Here is an 18,994-nt window from a genome sequence, read left to right as displayed (position 1 = left end):
GCGAATGGAGGTGGGGTAAATCGTTTCAGGATAAAATTTGTAGTGCTGAACGGAAATGAAAAGGATCCAAACTTATAAACGAAAGCAAGGTCACATACAAAGTAGTCACTCATCACCGCGTGTATTAAAAATATGGTTCATTGTCTGAATCGGTCTATAAGGCAATTTTACCCTAAGGTTATGTGCAAACGGATTTGAACTACTTAGAAATACGGTCTTAATTAAATACTATTAAAAAATACGGTGTAGTTATCAATGATTGCGATAATGAATGTAAATTAGACACAAATTAAGAGAAAGTTGAAGTTAAATTGAAGCCAATAAGCCTTTAATTGAAACAAATCAGAAGGCTACAGACGAACATTTTTCATGACATAACAAAACCAAAATACAGAAATTACAACAATATAAAATACACACCCCTCTTAGGTAATAATGGGCGTGTTCGATCACACCAGTTTAATGTAAAACCGTCTCATACAAGACCAGACATAAATTAAAACCGATTAATTAAGTAGCTCGCTTGGACTTCTTCTTCTCCAAGTAGAAGAAAAACGCGAGCGAAATAACAGAGAAACCGGAGAAAATCGCTGCAGCAATATCAATTGAAGCGTGACGGCCAGTAATGGCAGTGACGAACAAATCAATATTCTTATCCTGACCATAAGCAACTTTAGCACCAGAAGCGTCGACAGCGTAGGCTCTAATAAAGTAATGTCCTGTAGGAACGTCTTTCATGACTAAATACTCTGTAGTGTTATTTCCAGGTGCGGAGTATGGTTTCGTAACGATGTCGTGTGCGCAGGTTTTGTCTTTGAATAATTCGTCTTCTGTTTTCCTCCATGGCCGGTCGATTTGGCTCTCTTTTCTGTAGCAGAGTTTTACTGATACTTTGCTGTATTTTGTGTCTTCGCCGGGTTTGGTTAGTGTCCATTTTACTGTTATTTTGTCCACTCCAGCTTGGAGATTTCCTGTTTTAGACAAATTCGACACGTATTAATTTTGTAGCGGTTGTCGATAAGGATAAATAGCGACTTGGTGATGGGTTGGATCCTTTACTAATACTATAACTAAAAAATGTAAAACTAAGATGAGAGTATGAGACGTTTTGTTTACAAAGCTCTCACAACTTTATCAGCTAAATTAGCTAACTTCTACCATTATAACGACCCTTAGTTATTATATCACCTTTCACAACTTTACTAGTTATGTTAGCTGACATCTGCTGATCCAATTCTAATATACAATTTTTTAACAAAATTTCATGCTCTAGTAGCGTATAAAAGGGTGTTATGCATTAACTTACGGAGTAAAAAAAGATTACTTTTGCATAACTTATGCACAAAGATTGACTTGAAAATTGCACTAATTTGTCTTAAATAAGTTACATTTTAAGAAAAAAAAAGGTGGAAATTGTCATTGGATCCGTTCTTAAAACGGATATTATCGTATTAAACTAAGAATTTGTGTATATACACATCAAACCCCTTTCAACATAATTTCTTTTACTATAGAAAATCATATAGTTAGTGTCATACTATATACAAAGTCACTAATTAACTATTTCTTGATAACAATAATAGCCACCTTAAAACCTTAATTCAAAATTAATTTAGGAACGACTAATAACATAAATCTGCTTACTTTATATTTTTTGTGAGATATATATTTTAATTAAAGACAAACAAATAAGAGACGAAAATATCAAATGTTACTTCGTATAATTTAGAAAGAAAGGTAAACTTGGTTACCTTTTGGAGGAGTACTTTCAACACTAAGAGTCTCCGGAAGTTTAGACAACTTGATTTCTTCACCATAGCAAACCGCCACCAAAGAACACAAAAACACGGCAACCAATATCGATCCTCGAACCGCCATCGCTTGGTTTTCTTCTTGTATTTATGTTTTTTTAAGGCTTTTATTAGCTCCAACTAAATCGATGAACTTCTAAGGAAATAAAAGGAGAAGATATTGAATGAAATTACAAGTAAAGACTTTTTTGTGATTTTGTTTGATATGTAAAAGGTGTGTTGTACGGTTGTTTATATAGTATATACTCCGTACTTGGATCGTCCCACTTGGAAAATGTCATAGGCTACTAAGAATTAATTAATTCTAATGATTTAATTATTTTATATTACCAACTATCGAGCATTTTATGTTAATTTATTAAGGAGTTAGTCAATGCTATATTTGTTAATTAATTAACTCTTGGATTAACAGAAAAGAGAGGGTTATCAACTTATCATTTGGCCTTATTCGTATAAGACTAGATATTTTGTTTTATTTTATGATGAGATTGTTAAACATGCATGATGTATTAAAAATGTCTTAATTTAGTGGTTAAAACTGAGCTATTAAATAAGTATGGTGTATTGATGATTTTTTTTTTTTTTGATAACGAGGAGGTTGGATCCTCCCCGGCACGCGCCAATACCATGCTAACCAACACGTACCATGTAAGCTCAATCCACGGGGTTACCCCTCACTGGAAGACATGTGGCCAAGTCTCTTCCTCTAGGGAGATTCGAACCCGGGACCTCGCAGTCCATCTTCAGATGTTTTGAGGGTACCCGGATTTCCACTAGACCAAGAACACTTTAAATAATGCATGCATAGATTGGTATGCTGTTATATTGCGAAGAATAGGTCTCAAGTTTGAATCATCTCTAATCTCTCTACATTGTATGACCTAATAGCTCATTTCTTTAAATTGTTGTACCATGTAACCCTACATTTCTCCAAATACCAAGGTTGAATTGACAATGAAAAAAAAAATTGTATCTTAAAAGGTGTAACAACAAATAAAAACTTTACATTGGAGAAAAAGGTAAAATTACATTTCTTATTTAGTGTGTATCGTGACAAATGAAAGAACTATTTATGAAAGTTTACTTCCTCCGTCGTAATTATTTGTCTATCTTTTGAATATTTTTTTAATAAAAAAATATTTCAACTAAAGATAAATAAATAATAATTGAGATGAAAAAAAATACTCCGTACTAATTTATACTCCCTCCATTCAACTCCACTTTACAAATTTGCTTTATCACGTTTCCCAACGCAACTTTTACGCGATAAATATCATTAGCTACGTATTTGCAAAAATTATAAAAGTTAGATATTTTTAATGTACTCTTAAAGACGAATCAAATAAGATCACACATGAATATATTTTCACTTATGTATCGAGAGAAAATTGAAGTTGAATGTCCACTTGTAAATAGTGCGCAAAAGAGAAAGTTGTAAAGTGGATCGGAGTTAAATGGAGGGAGTATCTCTTATCATGTCTCATTTGTTTGTCGACACATCATTGTGTTTACATAACAAAGTTGTGTCAAAATACACTACTCCAGTTGATAATTTGTAAGAGAGTAAATAAATGGAACAAAATATGGAAAGTAACACAAAATGATAGGTCATGCATTGAATATATGGCTCTAGTTGTTGATGTGATAAGGTCTAATATTGTAATATTGTCGTGTATGGCATCGTTTTCATTATTTTGTTTTCACATTTGAGAGGTAACACGTTAATCTTTAATTCAAAAGGTAAATTAATAGACGTTCTTAAAACCAAGTGAGATACTCCCTCCACACCATATAAATGGTAACGTGGTAAAAAAAAATAGAGTTTTTAAAAAAAAAGAGTAAAATAAGGGGTAAAGAGGGAAGAAAATAGGTGAGGTATGTAATTATGGGTTTAATTGTGAGTTGGTAGGTGGGGTATGTAGTGACATTTTGCGTAAATAAATAACAAATGGGTATAAGGATAATTTGGTAATGTTGTGGGCCAAATAAGGATTATTATCATTAGTGTGGTACAGCCGTATTAGGTAAGTGTTACCATTGGTCTAGTACGAAAGGAGTATTACAAAATACTTACTCTCTTCACAGAGGCGTCGTTACGGGGGGTGCAGTGGGTGCGCTTGCATCCCCCCTGATTTCAGAAAAAAATGTTAATATATATAAAGAAACATCTAAAGATTAGAGATCTATATGGTGCAATGGTTAGAAACTTGGATTTTATCCAACAGATTGCCGGTTCGAGACTTTTAGTAGGCAATTTTTACTTTTTTTTATTTATCAAAGATTTTTGATCTTTCCTAGGGCCTAGAATAGAGTGATAGTGGTGTGGAAAAGTACCCAGTAGACGAGGAGTTGCAAATTGCAATAAATGACAGTTGAGGAATTTATGGAGTATTTCTGTAAACAATAATTCTTGTGAGACGTCTCACCGTGACTGTGAGACGGTGAGACGATCCCATTATATACAAAGACAACTCATTTATTAATACTAAATGAACAACTTTTTTTATAAAAATGAACCGTCTCATAGTTTGAGACCGTCTTATTCTAGAATTTGTGTTCTTTAAATTGGTCTGTTTTGGTATCTTTTAATAGTTATGTTTTTTATCATCCATTTTATATGATATAGGGAGTATAGTTTGTTTGAATTAATACATCATTCTCTCTTGAAAGAGGCTATTAATTCGAAAATTTGACAGCATACAGTATTAAAAAGACGCCTAACTTTGTAATATTCGATTAATATTTCATTTTTTTAGAAGCATATAAATTTGCACCCCCTGTAAGCAAATCCTAGATACGCCACTGTCTCTTCATTTCGTATTAAAAGTTGTTTTAGAAACCATCAAATTACATCTTTATTCTTCACTATCAGTAAAAGACTTTAAATTTAGGTGCAATTTATTCGACTTATAAAAAAATAACAGAGCAAGTATAAATTTGAATAATTGTCTTTTAAAAGAAAGTTGTGGGATAAAATAATGTAACATAGTTTTACATGTAAAAAAATCGTCTTTTTGTAATATTTCTGGCCATTTTCGCCGAGATTTGACAATGGGGTGTCTTGATAGTTTGATACGGACATTATGGAGTATGATAGTACAACGTTTTACCGTAATTATGGAAGAAGTGGCCCAATTAAAAGATGAAAGGGTATGCTTAAATGCTTAATTCACTATTTAATTAAGCTATGACTTTTCTTGGATCTCAAGGAATCTGTACTGAATCTTCGTAGACCGTACATTCCATGAAAGCTGTCCAATACTCGTATGTCTACCGTATTTTGCAACGGGAATTTCTTATTTTTAGTTGTCCTTTGGGTTGAGATGCCGGCTAACTAAACAATTTTTTTATACAATAGTAATTATTATTATGTAAGACAGTTTTACATTGTGAGACGTTCCCATAATATAAAACCTACCCGCTTATTAGCAATAAATGAATAAGTTTTTTATAAAAATGAGTTGTCTCACAGTATTAGATCATCTTATTCTAAAATTTGTGTATTAATAATACGGTCCCAAACAATTTTTTAATTAGAGTAATGATTGATGTGCCTAAAACCGTGGAGGAAAAAGCTTGGCAAAACAACATTGGAATAATTTACTCGGGTAATTTAAAGAGGTCTTAATCTATTGATTAAGATGGAGATGTAGTGGACAATAGATCACAAGTTCCACTTTCCTTTTACACAAGAAATATGGAATTAAATTTGGAACACATTACCTCACACGCAAATGAATTTGGACCACACAAATCTCCCAAAAAAAGAAAATTGAAAGAAAACCTGAATAATTCATTTTAGGAAAGTGGTAGGATGACAGCGGGTGTTACTGAGTTTTGGTAACACCCTAATAAACAAACAGAAAAAAATAAAAAAAAATTAAGAAGTAGTTTTAGTTTTTGCGCCAAAATCGAAGGGATAAAACTGTAATTCACAATCCATTATCATTGATAAATTAATAAAAGATACTAACTAAAACTAAACTATAACTAATACTATACAACAATATCATAACACACATCTTCATCTTCCTATAATCATAGGTTTATACCAATTAACAGAAAAAAGAAATACGTAGGACAATTTAGGATTATCGAATGTTTTACTTTGATTTTGGTGATTTAATTTACATCATTATTGTAAAACTTTATATGTTTAGTACGGAGTATTGATTTTTTTTTTTTGGTGCGAAGGTACGGAGTATTGATACATGTAATTAGTTCATATATTCTTGCTTGAAAATTAAACGGATGCTCTTTCACACGACCCACTCGAAGAACCAGCCCATTACTTGTGTAATTGGTGAATGATTATTAAGAGAAGTAGATCATATTTTATGAAATTGGGAAGAGATAACTTGATCATATTAAGGAGAAAAATTATTCATATTATGCAATCTCCAAGTTATAAATGTTCATGAAGTATGTACTATGTACCAACTAAATGCCTACAAAATTGGTTTGATAACAACCATAATAATATGTTAGTTATCCTCTTTAAAACAACTTTTAATTTGATTAATTAATTGTAATACTTGAATTGCCTTAATTACCTTTTACCATTTCACTTTTAAAATTTGAAAATATTTGAGCAATTTACCATTATACCCCCGGTGTTACTCAATTGAGTAACACCCGTTGTCCCATCTCATTTTCCTTTAGAAAATAAAGAAGAAAATAGAGGATAAGACTTAGGAGTTAGGAGGGAGTAACTTACTTAGGCTTGTCGTTTAACCGTTGAACATTAAAAATGGCGCAAATATATACGAATGGGCGAGTGGCTCTTATGTGTATTTTCCAACCCCAACAATTAGTAAAAGATAGCGAGAAGCCTGAAAAAATTAACAATAATGAGAATTTGTGAAAAATTAAATGAGAATTATACGCTTCATAACTTTATAATGAGAATTTGTGAAAAATTAAAGTGCCTTATTCTATAACTTTATTACTCCGTATGATATGCTCCCTAGGTCCCAAATTTATACACTTCAATTTGAACCGTTCAGGAAGTCGTGTCAAGTCACCTTTTTTTTTCTTTCGGTTTTTCTACCACGGGTCCATGGTCGATTTAGGAGTTAACATATTAGATTTCTGCCCAAATAACAATAGTATCAATCTTTTTTTCACAATTATCCGATTCTCGTCCGATGCTGGTTCATCGCATACCGACACTCTCAAATGTCCTCTGATGCTACTCAAAATTGGTGTGGCCACTTAATCTGTCCCCAAAGACGGCGTGTGTGATTTACGGAAATTTTTGTTCCGGAACCCGGTAATCCCAAAACCGTGTATTATACACTTCAATCTGAACCGTTCGGGAGGTCGTACCAGGTCACTTTTCTTTTTCTTCCGATTTTTCTACCACGGGTCCAAGATTAATTTTGGAGTTATCATAGTCAATTTCAGCCCAAATAACAAAAGTATCAATCTTCTTTCCACAATTATCTGATTCACGTCTGATGTGGGTTTATCGCATACCGACACCCCCAAATGTCCTCGATCTGTTGCTACTCAAAATTGGTGTGACCGCTTTATTAGACCCGAGAAACTGTGTGTGTGATTTACGGACATTTTTATTCCGGAACCCTGTAATCCCAAAAACCGTGTATTATACACTTTAATTTGAACTGTTCGGGAAATCGTACCAGGTCACTTTTCTTTTTCTTCCGATTTTTCTACCACGGGTCTAGGGTCGATTTAGGAGTTATCATATTCGATTTCAGCCCAAATAACAAGAGTATCAATCTTTTTTTCACAATCATCCAATTCTGATCCGATGCTGGTTGATCACATATTGACACCCTCAAATGTCCTCTATTGCTACTCATGATTGGTGTGGCCGATTTTTATGACACGAGAAACTGTGTGTGTGATTTACGAACATTTTTGTTCCAGAACCCTGTAATCCTAAAAACCGTGTATTTATACACTTCAATTTGAGTCGTTTGGGAGATCGTACCTTGTCATTTTTCTTTTTCTCCCGGGTTTTCCTACCACGGGTCCAGGGTCGCTTTAGGAGTTATCATATTAGATTTAAGCCTCAAATAACAAGTATCAATCTATTCTTCATAATTATTCGATTCTCGTCCGATACTGGTTCATCGAATACCGACATCCTCAAATGTTCACTTTTGCTACTCAAAATTGGTGTGGCCGCTTTATTTGAGCCCAGAAACCGTGTGTGTGATTTACGGACATTTTTGTTCCAAAACCTTGTAATCCCGAAAATCAAGTATTATACACTTTAATTTGAACCGTTCGAGAGGGCGTACCAAGTCACTATTCTTTTTCTTCCGTTTTTTCTACCACGGGTCCAGGATTGATTTAGGAGTTATCATATTCGATTTCACTCAAATAACAAGAGTATCAATCTTTTTATCACAATTATTTGATTCTCGTCCGATGCTGGTTGATCGGATACCGACACACTCAAATGTCCTCTATTATATTACTACTCATAATTGGTGTGGCCATTTTTCTGACCCGAGAACCCGTGTGTGTGATATACTAACATTTTTGTTCCGGAACCCTGTAATTCCGAACACTGTGTATTATAAACTTCAATTTGAGCCGTTCGGGAAGTCGTACCTTGTCACTTTGCTTTTTCTCTCGGTTTTCCTACCAGAGGTCAAGGGTCGCTTTAGGAGTTATCATATTAGATTTCGAACTCAAATAAAAAGTATCAATTTATTCTTCACGATTATTCGATTCGGCTGATGCTGGTTTATCGCATACCGACACACTCAAATGTCTTCTGTTGCTACTCAAAATTGGTATGGCCGCTTTATCTGACCCGACAAAACGTGTGTGTGTGTGTGATTTACGGACATTTTTGTTTCGGAACCCTGTAATCCCGAAAATCGTGTATTATACATTTCAATTTGAGTCGTTCGGGAGGTTATAACAGATCACTTTTCTTTTTCTCCCGATTTTTCTACCATGGGTCCTGGGTCGCTTTCGAAGTTATCATATTCGAGTTCGGCCCAAATAACAAGAGTATTAATCTTTTTTTCACAATTATCCGATTCCCATCTGATACTAGTTTATCGCATACCGATACCCTTAAATGTCCTCTGTTACTACTCAAAATCGTGTGGCCGCTTTATCTGACCCGAGAAACGGTGTGTGTGATTTACGGATATTTTTTTTACGAGAACTTTTTAGTCCAGAAAATCGTGTATTATATTTCAATTTGAACCGTTCGGAAGATCGTACTAGGTCACTTTTCTTTTTCTCCCAGTTTTTTTTGCCACGGGTCTAGGGTCGTCTTAGGAATTATCATATTCTATTTCAGCCCAAATAACAAGAGTATCAATCTTTTTTTCACAATTATCTGATTCTCGTCCGATGCTGGTTTATCGCATACCGACACCCTCAAATGTCCTCTGTTGCTACTCAAAATTGGTGTGGCCGCTTTATTTGAGCCCAAAAACCGTTTGTGTGATTTACGGACATTTTTGTTCCGAAACCTTGTAATCCCGAAAATCAAGTATTATACACTTTAATTTGAACCGTTCGAGAGGGCGTACCAAGTCATTATTCTTTTTCTTCCGATTTTTCTACCACGGGTCCAGGGTTGATTTAGGAGTTATCATATTCGATTTCACCCAAATAACAAGAGTATCAATCTTTTTTTCACAATTATCTGATTCCCGTCCGATGATGGTTTATCGCATACCGACACAGTCAAATGTCCTCTATTACTACTCATAATTGGTGTGGTCGTTTTTCTGACCCAAGAAATCGTGTGTGTGATTTATGAACATTTTTGTTCCGGAACTCTGTAATCCCGAACACAGTGTATTATACACTTCAATTTGAGCAATTCGGGAGGTCGTACCTTGTCACTTTCCTTTTTCTCTCGGTTTTCCTACCAGAGGTCAAGGGTCGCTTTAGGAGTTATCATATTAGATTTCGGACTCAAATAAAAAGTATCAATTTATTCTTCACGATTATTCGATTCTCGTCTAATGCTGGTTTATCGCATACCGACACACTCAAATGTCTTATGTTGTTACTCAAAATTGGTATAGCCGCTTTATCTGACCCGAAAAACCGTGTTTGTGATTTACGGACATTTTTGTTTCGGAACCCTGTAATCCCGAAAACCGTGTATTATACACTTCAATTTGAGTCGTTCGGGAGGTTATAACAGATCACTTTTCTTTTTCTCCCGATTTTTCTACCACGGATCAAGGGTCGCTTTAGAAGTTATCATATTCGAGTTCAGCCCAAATAAGAAGAGTATCAATCTTTTTTCACAATTATCCGATTCCCATCTGATACTGGTTTATCGCATACCGATGCCTTTAAATGTCCTCTGTTACTACTCAAAATTGGTGTGACCGCTTTATCTGACCCGAGAAACGGTGTGTGTGATTTACGGATTTTTTTTTTACCAGAACTCTGTAGTCCATAAAATCGTGTATTATACTTCAATTTGAACCGTTCGGAAGGTCGTACTAGGTCACTTTTCTTTTTCTCCCAGTTTTTTTTGCCACGGGTCTAGCCTCGCCTTAGGAGTTATCATATTCTATGTCAGCCCAAATAACAAGAGTATCAATCTTTTTTTCACAATTATCAAATTCTCGTCCGATGCTGGTTTATCGCATACCGACACCCACAAATGTTCTCTGTTGCTACTCAATATTGGTTTTACCGCTTTATCTGACCCGAGAAACCGACTGTGTGATTTACGAACATTTTTATTCTTATATCCTATAATCCCGAAACCGTGTATCATATACTTCAGTTTTAGCCCAAATAACAAGAATATCAATCTGTTTTCATAATTACCCGATTCTTGTATGATTTTGGCTTGTCGCATACCTACACCTACAAATGTCCTTTGTTGCTACTCAAAATTGGCGTGACCGCTTTATCTGACCCGAAAAACCGTGTGTGTGATTTACGAACATTTTTGTTCCGGAACTCTGTAATCCCGAAAAACGTGTATTATACACTTCAATTTGAGCCGTTCGGGAGGTCCTACCAGGTCAGTTTTCTTTTTTCTCCCGGTTTTTCTACCACGGATTCAAGACCGCTTTAGAAGTTATCATATTCGATTTCAGCCCAAATAACAATAGTATCAATCTTTTTTTCACAACTATTCGATTCTTGTCCGATGCTAGTTTATCGCATACCAACACACTCAAATACCAACTGTTGCTACTCAAAATTGGTGTGACCGCTTTATGTGACCCGAGAAACCATGTGTGTGATTTACAGACATTTTTGTTTCGGAACCCTGTAATCCCGAAAACCGTGTATTATATACTTCATCTTCAGCCGTTCGAGAGGTCGTACCTTTTCACTTTTCTTTTTCTCTCGGTTTTTCTACCACGGGTCCAAGGTCGCTGTAGAAGTTATCATATTCGATTTCGTCCCCAAATAATAACAAGTATCAATCTATTTTCACGGTTATTCGATTTTCACCCGATGCTGGTTTATCATATACCGACAACCTTAAATGTCATTTTTTTGATACTCAAAATTGGCGTGGAAGCTTTATTTGATCCATGAAACCGTCTGTGTCACTTACGGACATTTTTACTCCGGGATCCTGTAATCCCGAAAACCGTGTTTTATATTCTACAATGTGAGTCGTTCTGGAGGTTATACCAGACCACTTTTTTTTTACTCCCGATTTTTCTACCACGAGTCCTGGGCCGCGTCGGGAGTTACCGTATTCAATTTCAACCCAAACAACGTGAGTATCAATCTGTTTTTCACAACTATCCGATTCCCGTCCGATTCTGGTTTATCACATACCGACACAACTCAAATGTCCTCTGGTGTGGCCGCTTTATCTGCCCCGAGAAACTGTGTGTGTGATTTACGGACAATTTTATTCCAGAACCTTGTATTCCAACTGGACCAAACGAAACGAAACCAAACCGACCCATGGTCACCACTCACCATAACAAGACACCATCTAATTGATAAGAAACCCCTAGGCCCTCCCCTAGGTGCACAAGACTAGTAATGGGATTCCTATTTCCTACCGACAATGATCCAATTGAAATGATAAACCCAGAATAACAAATCTAACGAAAATTCCCCCTTCCCACCAATTAAACACCAACAAATTCTGTATTAACATTCTTCACTCTTAACTCCACACTTACACACTCACTCATCATCATCATCATCATCATTCCTCCATAAATCTGGGTTAAACCCGAATTCACTATTAAAGCTAGAACCCACAAAAGATCTGAATAAATAATATAAGAAGAAGAAGAAGAAGAAGATCCAATAATGGCGGTGGCGGGTCGAGGAGGAAGAGGACCACCCGGGTCGGGTATTCGAAGTATAATGTCCTATCGGATCTTCGTTACTATCGTATTCTCTCTCTTATTTTTCCTTGCTCTTAAACTCCTCTTTGTCTCACCTTCCTACCCTTCTTCAGATCCTGTATGTCTTTCTTAATCTTTCATTCTGTATTGATTATGTTTGTTTAAGTTCAATTTTAATCTTTCCGTAAGCTCGTTTATTTAGTTAGGTTCGTTGTTAGATCAGTCGCGGAATCAGGATTTATAGTTAGGGGACGAACCAGTAATATAATAATATCGGATACTCCCTCCGTCCCAATCATTTGTTTACCTTTTGTTATTCTTTGTGAGGCGTATTTTAATCAAAGGTAAACAAATGATTGGGACGGAGGGTGTATTTAACTAAAATTTTGTAATTGTTTTTTTATTGTTTTTTTGTCGGTTTTAAAACCGGGGTTTAATTGATTTGTTTGTTTTTTTTGGTAAATGATTCATCGAATTAAGTAGGGTTCTGTATTCTGTTCTCAGTTGATTATGGTGTACTACTGTACTGTTGGTTATACTGATGGTATAGTAAATAAATGTTCCATGGATTACAATAGGGAGATTGGGAGAAAGAATTCGAACTTGGGACCTATCCTTTGTAGTGGCTCCGTCTTAACACTAGGCTAAGACCTCTTCGGTTTCATAGGTTAATATCAACGTGGGCTAAAAGAATTGGGTTTGTTTGGTAGGATTATGATGCTGATGCCTGAAACTAAATGTGGGATACATTTTTAAATTACGCATTTGAAAGTGATCATGGTGGTGGTTTTCATGGAAGAAGGTGTGTGTGTGTGGGGATGCTAAAATAGTGTAATGTGGAAAATCAGGGTAAGGAGAGCTCCTGACGCTTTCGTTGAAGGATTTGTATTTGATTGTTCGTTCATGATTTAGTTGTTTCGATGCCATTGTTGAAATCATAGTTTTTTTTTTTTATATTTGAGTAGGGAAACACTATGTGGATGTATTTTGAGATGGTTTAATGTTTTGAAACAGGTGATGCCAACAACTGGAAATGCATATATTCATAGAACATTTCTAGCTTTGAAGTCAGATCCGTCAAAGACAAGGCTTGATCTAATTCACAAACAAGCCCAGGTTCATATTATGCTTGTTAATGCCTACGCTGCCTATGCGCGCAAGTTGAAACTTGAGAATTCACGGCAGCTTAGTCAGTATGAGGAGTTGGCACAAAACTTTACTGACTTGTTGTCTAAGCCTGCCTACCGCACAGCTTTGTTTGAGACAGAAGGTGCTGTTGATGAGGAAGTTTTGAGGCAATTTGAGAAGGAAGTAAAGGATAAAGTGAAGTTGGCCCGGTTAATGATTGCAGACGCTAAAGAGTCGTATGACAATCAGCTGAAGATTCAAAAATTGAAGGATACGATATTTGCAGTTCATGAACAGTTTGTTAAAGCAAAAAAGAATGGCGCCATTGCAAGCTACATTGCTGCAAAATCAGTGCCCAAAAGTTTGCATTGTCTTGGCATGAGGCTTGTTGGGGAGAGAATCGCTCACCCTGACAAGTACAAGGATGAAGAGCCAAAGCCTGAGTTTGAGGATCCTACACTTTATCATTATGCCATATTTTCAGAAAATATAATTGCTGTATCTGTGGTTGTTAACTCTGTGGTTAAGAATGCTAAAGAGCCAGGGAAACACGTTTTCCACGTGGTGACAGATAGAAAGATTGTTGCAGCAATGAAGGTGTGGTTCATAATGAGGCCTGTTAAAGGGGGAGCCCATATCGAAGTTAAAGCCATAGAAGACTTCAGCTTTTTGAATCCATCATATGTGCCATTCCTCAGACAGCTTGAATCGGCTAAGTCACAGACACTTGATGCTGAGAATCAGACTGATACTACAGTTAAAGATGCCGATCACCCCCAGTTCCTGTCCATGTTGAGTCATCTGAGGTTTTATTTGCCCGAGATGTATCCTAACTTGCACCGTATAGTACTTCTGGATGATGATGTTGTTGTGCAGAAGGACTTGACTGATTTGTGGAACATTGACTTAGAGGGAAAAATAGTCGGGTCTGTCGACACCTGCTTTGGGTCCTTCCACAGGTACTCCCACTATTTAAACTTTTCCCATCCTCTCATCCGGGAGAACTTTAACCCCAAGGCCTGTGCCTGGGCTTTTGGGATGAATATCTTTGACCTGGATGCATGGAGGCGTGAAAAGTCCACAGAGCAGTACCACTATTGGCAGAACTTGGTGAGCTAAATGCTTCTTAGTAATTGATTTATTTCTTGCCTCCTTATTTTGGTACTTAGCTACGATATTAAGGGAATTCAATGTCTGACATTTTCTTTTTCTGTTGTGATACAAGAACGAAGATCATGCCCTGTGGCAGTCGGGAACTCTTCCTGCTGGCCTTGTTACATTCTATTCAAAGACGAAGTCGTTGGATAAATCATGGCATGTACTTGGGCTCGGTTATAATCCAAGTGTGAGCATGGATGAGATAAGAAACGCAGCAGTCATTCATTTCAGTGGGAGCATGAAACCTTGGCTAGACATTGCGATGAATCAGTACAAAGAGCTCTGGACCAAGTATGTCGACAATGACATGGAATTTGTGCAGATGTGCAATTTTGGCCTGTAGATGGGTATGTTTCTACTATTTTCAGCAATGAGGGAACCGAAAGGTGTTTATATTGAAAAATTCGACTGAGTTACTTGGTACTCATACATGTCATATTTACTTGCCAGTTGCAACTCGCACAACAAAGAAACGTCTAGTATGCTAACTCGATTCTTTTTTTCCCATGAGTCATATATCTTGTATTCTTGTTTTCACTTCTATCGTATCACCATCTATGAGACACAATGTACTCCTGATGGATTGTAATGAAACACCCAGTTTGGGTCATTCTGGGTCGTTCACACGCAGAAGGATTGTTACTAAAGAAAGAAAGTGCCTTGATTAGTAATATGTGTCCCAAGTCCCAACATTATTCGATTTTCCTACTAGCTTTCTACCAAGTTGGGAGTTGGTATGTTTTAGTATGAATGTTATACCAATGCCAAATCTGTTGGAATGGACGGACATACCACGCTGCTTGAATCTTTTAATTGGCACCGTCTTTGTTTGTTTAAACTTTAAATCTTGGTTACCTGTAATGTACTCCTTCCATTTCATTTTATATTGTTCCTATTTCACTTTACTTTCAAGTTTCAATTGGCCTTTCAAAAATATCCTGTATGTCGAAACAAAAGACCTGCAGAGCTCTCAGATTACTGTGAATGTGGCTGTACTGCAGAGTGTTGACGACTGACGAGTTTTGTACTCCGTCCTACAAACGACGTGAATATATCATTTTCATTAGTGGAGTTCGAGTTTTAACATAGTGACGACTTAAAAGAGTTTTGTACTCCGATCATCAATAACTAATGTGCGCAACATTTCCTGGGTCCTTGGGGAATTAACAGATAAATTCTGAAAGCTTAAGACCTGTCTGCACTTAGGTAGTCTCTTTTAAGAAGGCAATATCCGTTTTCAGCTTGTGACGGATAGTGACCCGTCTTCAATGAGAATTTGTGTATTATCTTATCTTTATATAGGTAGATGGAACAAAAGTTTGTCATTCCCTAGATATCATGCTTTTGATCTCATCTATCTATTTGATTCATTTTATTGTTTAAAGTCTGTCTTAAACAAGAAGTTGCGGTCTTCACTACGGCTTAATTTAATAGTTAAACCTCTTGACAAAAACTTCGTACGTAGATTGTGTTATAGAGAAAGAATGTCGTCCTAACTTCAATTTGATATTAGTGTTTCAGGTTTACAAACATCATTTTTCTTTAGTGCATAACTGAATATGTGTTCCATGCATTAACTTGATCCAGGTGAATTATATGAGACGGTTTCACATGTAATACCAACTCAAATTTGGAAAAAAGGATATATATATTGGATGTATTATCCAAGCTAGACATATATCCTAAAGATTTGATGATCCGTAAATTTAATGCAAACTTTATTAAACTTAGGAGCCGCATTGACATATTCGAAGATGATTAGGCGGCGGAGCTGGGATTCCAGTAGGTGCAGCCATATAAGTCGGTTTGTCGTCGCCGGCCATGATAACTACAATATTGGGCTTGTTATCAAGCTCAACACGGGTTTGAACCGGTGGTGCAATATGGACATCGTCATCAGAGGTCGGAGAGGAAGAAGAGGTATTAGTACGCTTTGGATACGAACAAGCAAGCATTAGCAATGCAGTAACAATAAGACCGATTATAATAACTAATCCACTAAATAAGTATGATGTTGGAGAATTCCATCTCCATACTACTGCTAAATTTGTATGATTGTTTTTGCTTGTTTCTCTCATTTTTTCTACTTTCTAGTTTGTATTTTCTTTATGAATCTTGTGTTTGTAGAGAAGTGTAGTTGTTAAAGTAAATTGTTAGGGTGTCTATTTATAGGGCAAAGAGTATGTAAAATTTGTTTTTTTTTGGGATCTATATCATTCGGTATAGTCTTATTCGAGTCGGGTAAGAGTGTAAGATCATTAGGCGATAACTTTTTTTAAGAAGTTAGAGCAAGATCATGTTTTTTTTGGACTTTATTCAGTTCAGTTCATTTTTTTACAAATTAACTCTTAATTCAGTTCAGTTTAGCTCTATTAAGTTCAGTTTAGTTCAACTCTATTAAATTCAGTTTAACTTCTTTCAACCGAAAAGTACAAGGTCTAACTTTGGCGTATATAGACTAAAGACTGTAAAATTTATATAGAGTAGTATTTTGCTTATTTGAACTTTGGCGTTTTTTATGGCTTTGTTTCATCAAAGAATGTGAAAATTGCTCTCTTTGGATTTTGAAATTGTGATTCTCAAGTAGCTTATAGTACGGAATACTTTTTAGGCAATTCTTTTGTATTACATATACTTTAAGATTTTCAGGTTAGAAGCAGAGTTCTTATTTAAGACGATAATGTATGTTTAAAATTAAACACAAATTTTCATTTGTGACTGGCGTATCCGTCGCATTGCGACGGATTAAGGCTTCGTTTGGTTCATCTAGAAATTTAATTGACACCGGAATATCCAATTCATGTGAATTCTTTTCCTGTATACGAATTCACATGAATTCGGAAAAGTCGTTTGGTTGCATATGCGAGAGTTGAATTCCACAGGAGTTGTGAACTACCTAGAGGGGGCTAGGTCATTCAATTCCACCATTATGGCATTATGTAGGCATTCAAAACTCCTTGGAAAATTGAATGCCTACATTTTGCCAAAAATTGGCAACCAAACATCCTCTCATTTTTACAATTCATGGGATTTTTATTTTCCCATGAATTAAATATTACCCATATGAGATAGATAAGACAAAAGTAAAATGCTTAGGCAATAACAATTTATTTTGTCATATCCATCCACATGAGTATTACTTGACCCGTCGCAAGCTTGTTAATACTTAATTAGATGTCAATACACTTCAACGAGTTAATAGTAATTTATTTTCATTTAGGGTACATCATAACTTAAAACGAAAAAAGTCTACTAAGGTTGTTTGGTTCAGACATTAGGAATTGAATGAAATGGATTCACATTTTTTTTCTAGGATGTATGGAGTCAGAATCCCTTACATATTCACAATTGTTTAGTTCAATTCGGGAATAGAGAATAATAATATATTGGGTGGAATGAAGTTAGATACCTAAGGATATCTAACTCTATTTCAAAATGCTCAAATCAAACATTAAAATGGATGGTTTAATTTGTATTCTGAATGTTCCAACCAAACACAATACTTCCATGTGTGATGATGATTGATGCATAATTAATTATGAACAAGAAACAACATATGAATATTCCATTGAAGTTTGAATAATTTCATGCACACACACAAAAAAATCATGCCACCTGAAATTGCCATTTAGAGAGCAAACATGTAATCAAGTGAGTTATTTAATTGCATGAGTTGTTACACAAAAAGAAAAAAAATATAGCCAGTATCACACGCGAGTTTTTTTCAGTTAGAACTTAGAAGTAACGAGTTTCATTGTTTGGCCAAATTATTCGATTAGACCGTCATACGATGTGCATGTGCGCAACCGTTTAAAAGTGGTCATTTTATAATAAAAAATGACCATTTAATAATTGACGTATTTATACAAAAAATAAAGGACAATAACTCATGAGTACGTAGGGAGTCCTACTTGTGCTTAAATTGTGATGTGAGAGTGGAACTAAATTAGGGAAGTTATATGAATCTGAAAATTGAACACATGTAAATATGCAGAGATGTTGTCATTTATTGTTTTGCGTTATTTACCAGATAACGTTATTTCAACATTTGGCAATTTTTTTCAGGCAGTGCTTTAGTAAGATGATCACAGAACAACTATTTATCTTCATACATGCGGCAAGGGCCATGTAGTTTTACATACAGTATTTATTAAGTATTGGAGTGTGTACTTTCTTCATACTCCTTCCTAGTGCTAGCCACAGGTGGGCCGAGCTAGCGCTGGACATGGGTCAGGGTTCGACCACCCGGCCCTAACTCCAATTATTTGGAAGGGCGGGTTACATTGGCTCCAGCCTGATTCTAGGTGGACCTGGAACAGGGCAGGTGAGTTTAGAGACTCCCTCCCATCCACTCCAAAGGTAACATGAACCTACTTTTCCTCTCACAAAAAGTGCGTCCATGTTAGCTTTAGAGTGTATGAAAGAGAGTATTTCTTAGGTGATTTTAAAGATAAAAGTTTTTTTAAGGGCAACTCATACTCTTTACATATAAGGTTCCTACTAATATAGACCGAACCTTAGAATTGCATTGCACACAAGAAGAACTCTCCTTGTGCAGTTCTCCAACCTTTTGCCAAATCACATGGCTTAATAATAGTC

General features: G+C 35.8%; 2 protein-coding genes across 2 annotated transcripts; one reads left to right on the top strand and one right to left on the bottom strand.

Annotated features, from left to right (window-relative positions):
- Nucleotides 1–289: 289 nt before the first annotated feature.
- On the bottom strand, nt 290–2,022 carry LOC141622516 (high-affinity nitrate transporter 3.1-like). The gene is made up of 2 exons (XM_074438553.1): nt 1,752–2,022; nt 290–971 (listed from the first exon to the last, which is right to left on the bottom strand). The coding sequence occupies exons 1-2, from the start codon at nt 1,876–1,878 to the stop codon at nt 511–513; spliced, it is 588 nt and encodes a 195-aa protein (XP_074294654.1). The 5' UTR covers nt 1,879–2,022; the 3' UTR covers nt 290–510.
- A 9,743-nt stretch (nt 2,023–11,765) lies between these two features.
- Nucleotides 11,766–15,300, top strand: LOC141622515 (putative galacturonosyltransferase 9). Its single transcript, XM_074438552.1, has 3 exons — nt 11,766–12,227; nt 13,124–14,347; nt 14,463–15,300. The coding sequence occupies exons 1-3, from the start codon at nt 12,072–12,074 to the stop codon at nt 14,736–14,738; spliced, it is 1,656 nt and encodes a 551-aa protein (XP_074294653.1). The 5' UTR covers nt 11,766–12,071; the 3' UTR covers nt 14,739–15,300.
- The last annotated feature ends 3,694 nt before the right edge of the window (nt 15,301–18,994 follow it).

Source organism: Silene latifolia, chromosome X (assembly GCF_048544455.1).
Source record: "Silene latifolia isolate original U9 population chromosome X, ASM4854445v1, whole genome shotgun sequence".
NCBI lineage: Eukaryota > Viridiplantae > Streptophyta > Magnoliopsida > Caryophyllales > Caryophyllaceae > Silene > Silene latifolia.
This window is presented reverse-complemented; position numbering and strand designations above follow the sequence as displayed.

Coding starts and splice junctions, on each gene's coding strand:
- LOC141622515 (XM_074438552.1), top strand. CDS start 12,072: ATGGCGGTGGCGGGTCGAGGAGGAAGAGGACCACCCGGGTCGGGTATT. Junction 12,228..13,123: donor CCTACCCTTCTTCAGATCCT/GTATGTCTTTCT, acceptor GTTTTGAAACAG/GTGATGCCAACAACTGGAAA. Junction 14,348..14,462: donor ACCACTATTGGCAGAACTTG/GTGAGCTAAATG, acceptor TTGTGATACAAG/AACGAAGATCATGCCCTGTG.
- LOC141622516 (XM_074438553.1), bottom strand. CDS start 1,878: ATGGCGGTTCGAGGATCGATATTGGTTGCCGTGTTTTTGTGTTCTTTG. Junction 972..1,751: donor TGAAAGTACTCCTCCAAAAG/GTAACCAAGTTT, acceptor TGTCTAAAACAG/GAAATCTCCAAGCTGGAGTG.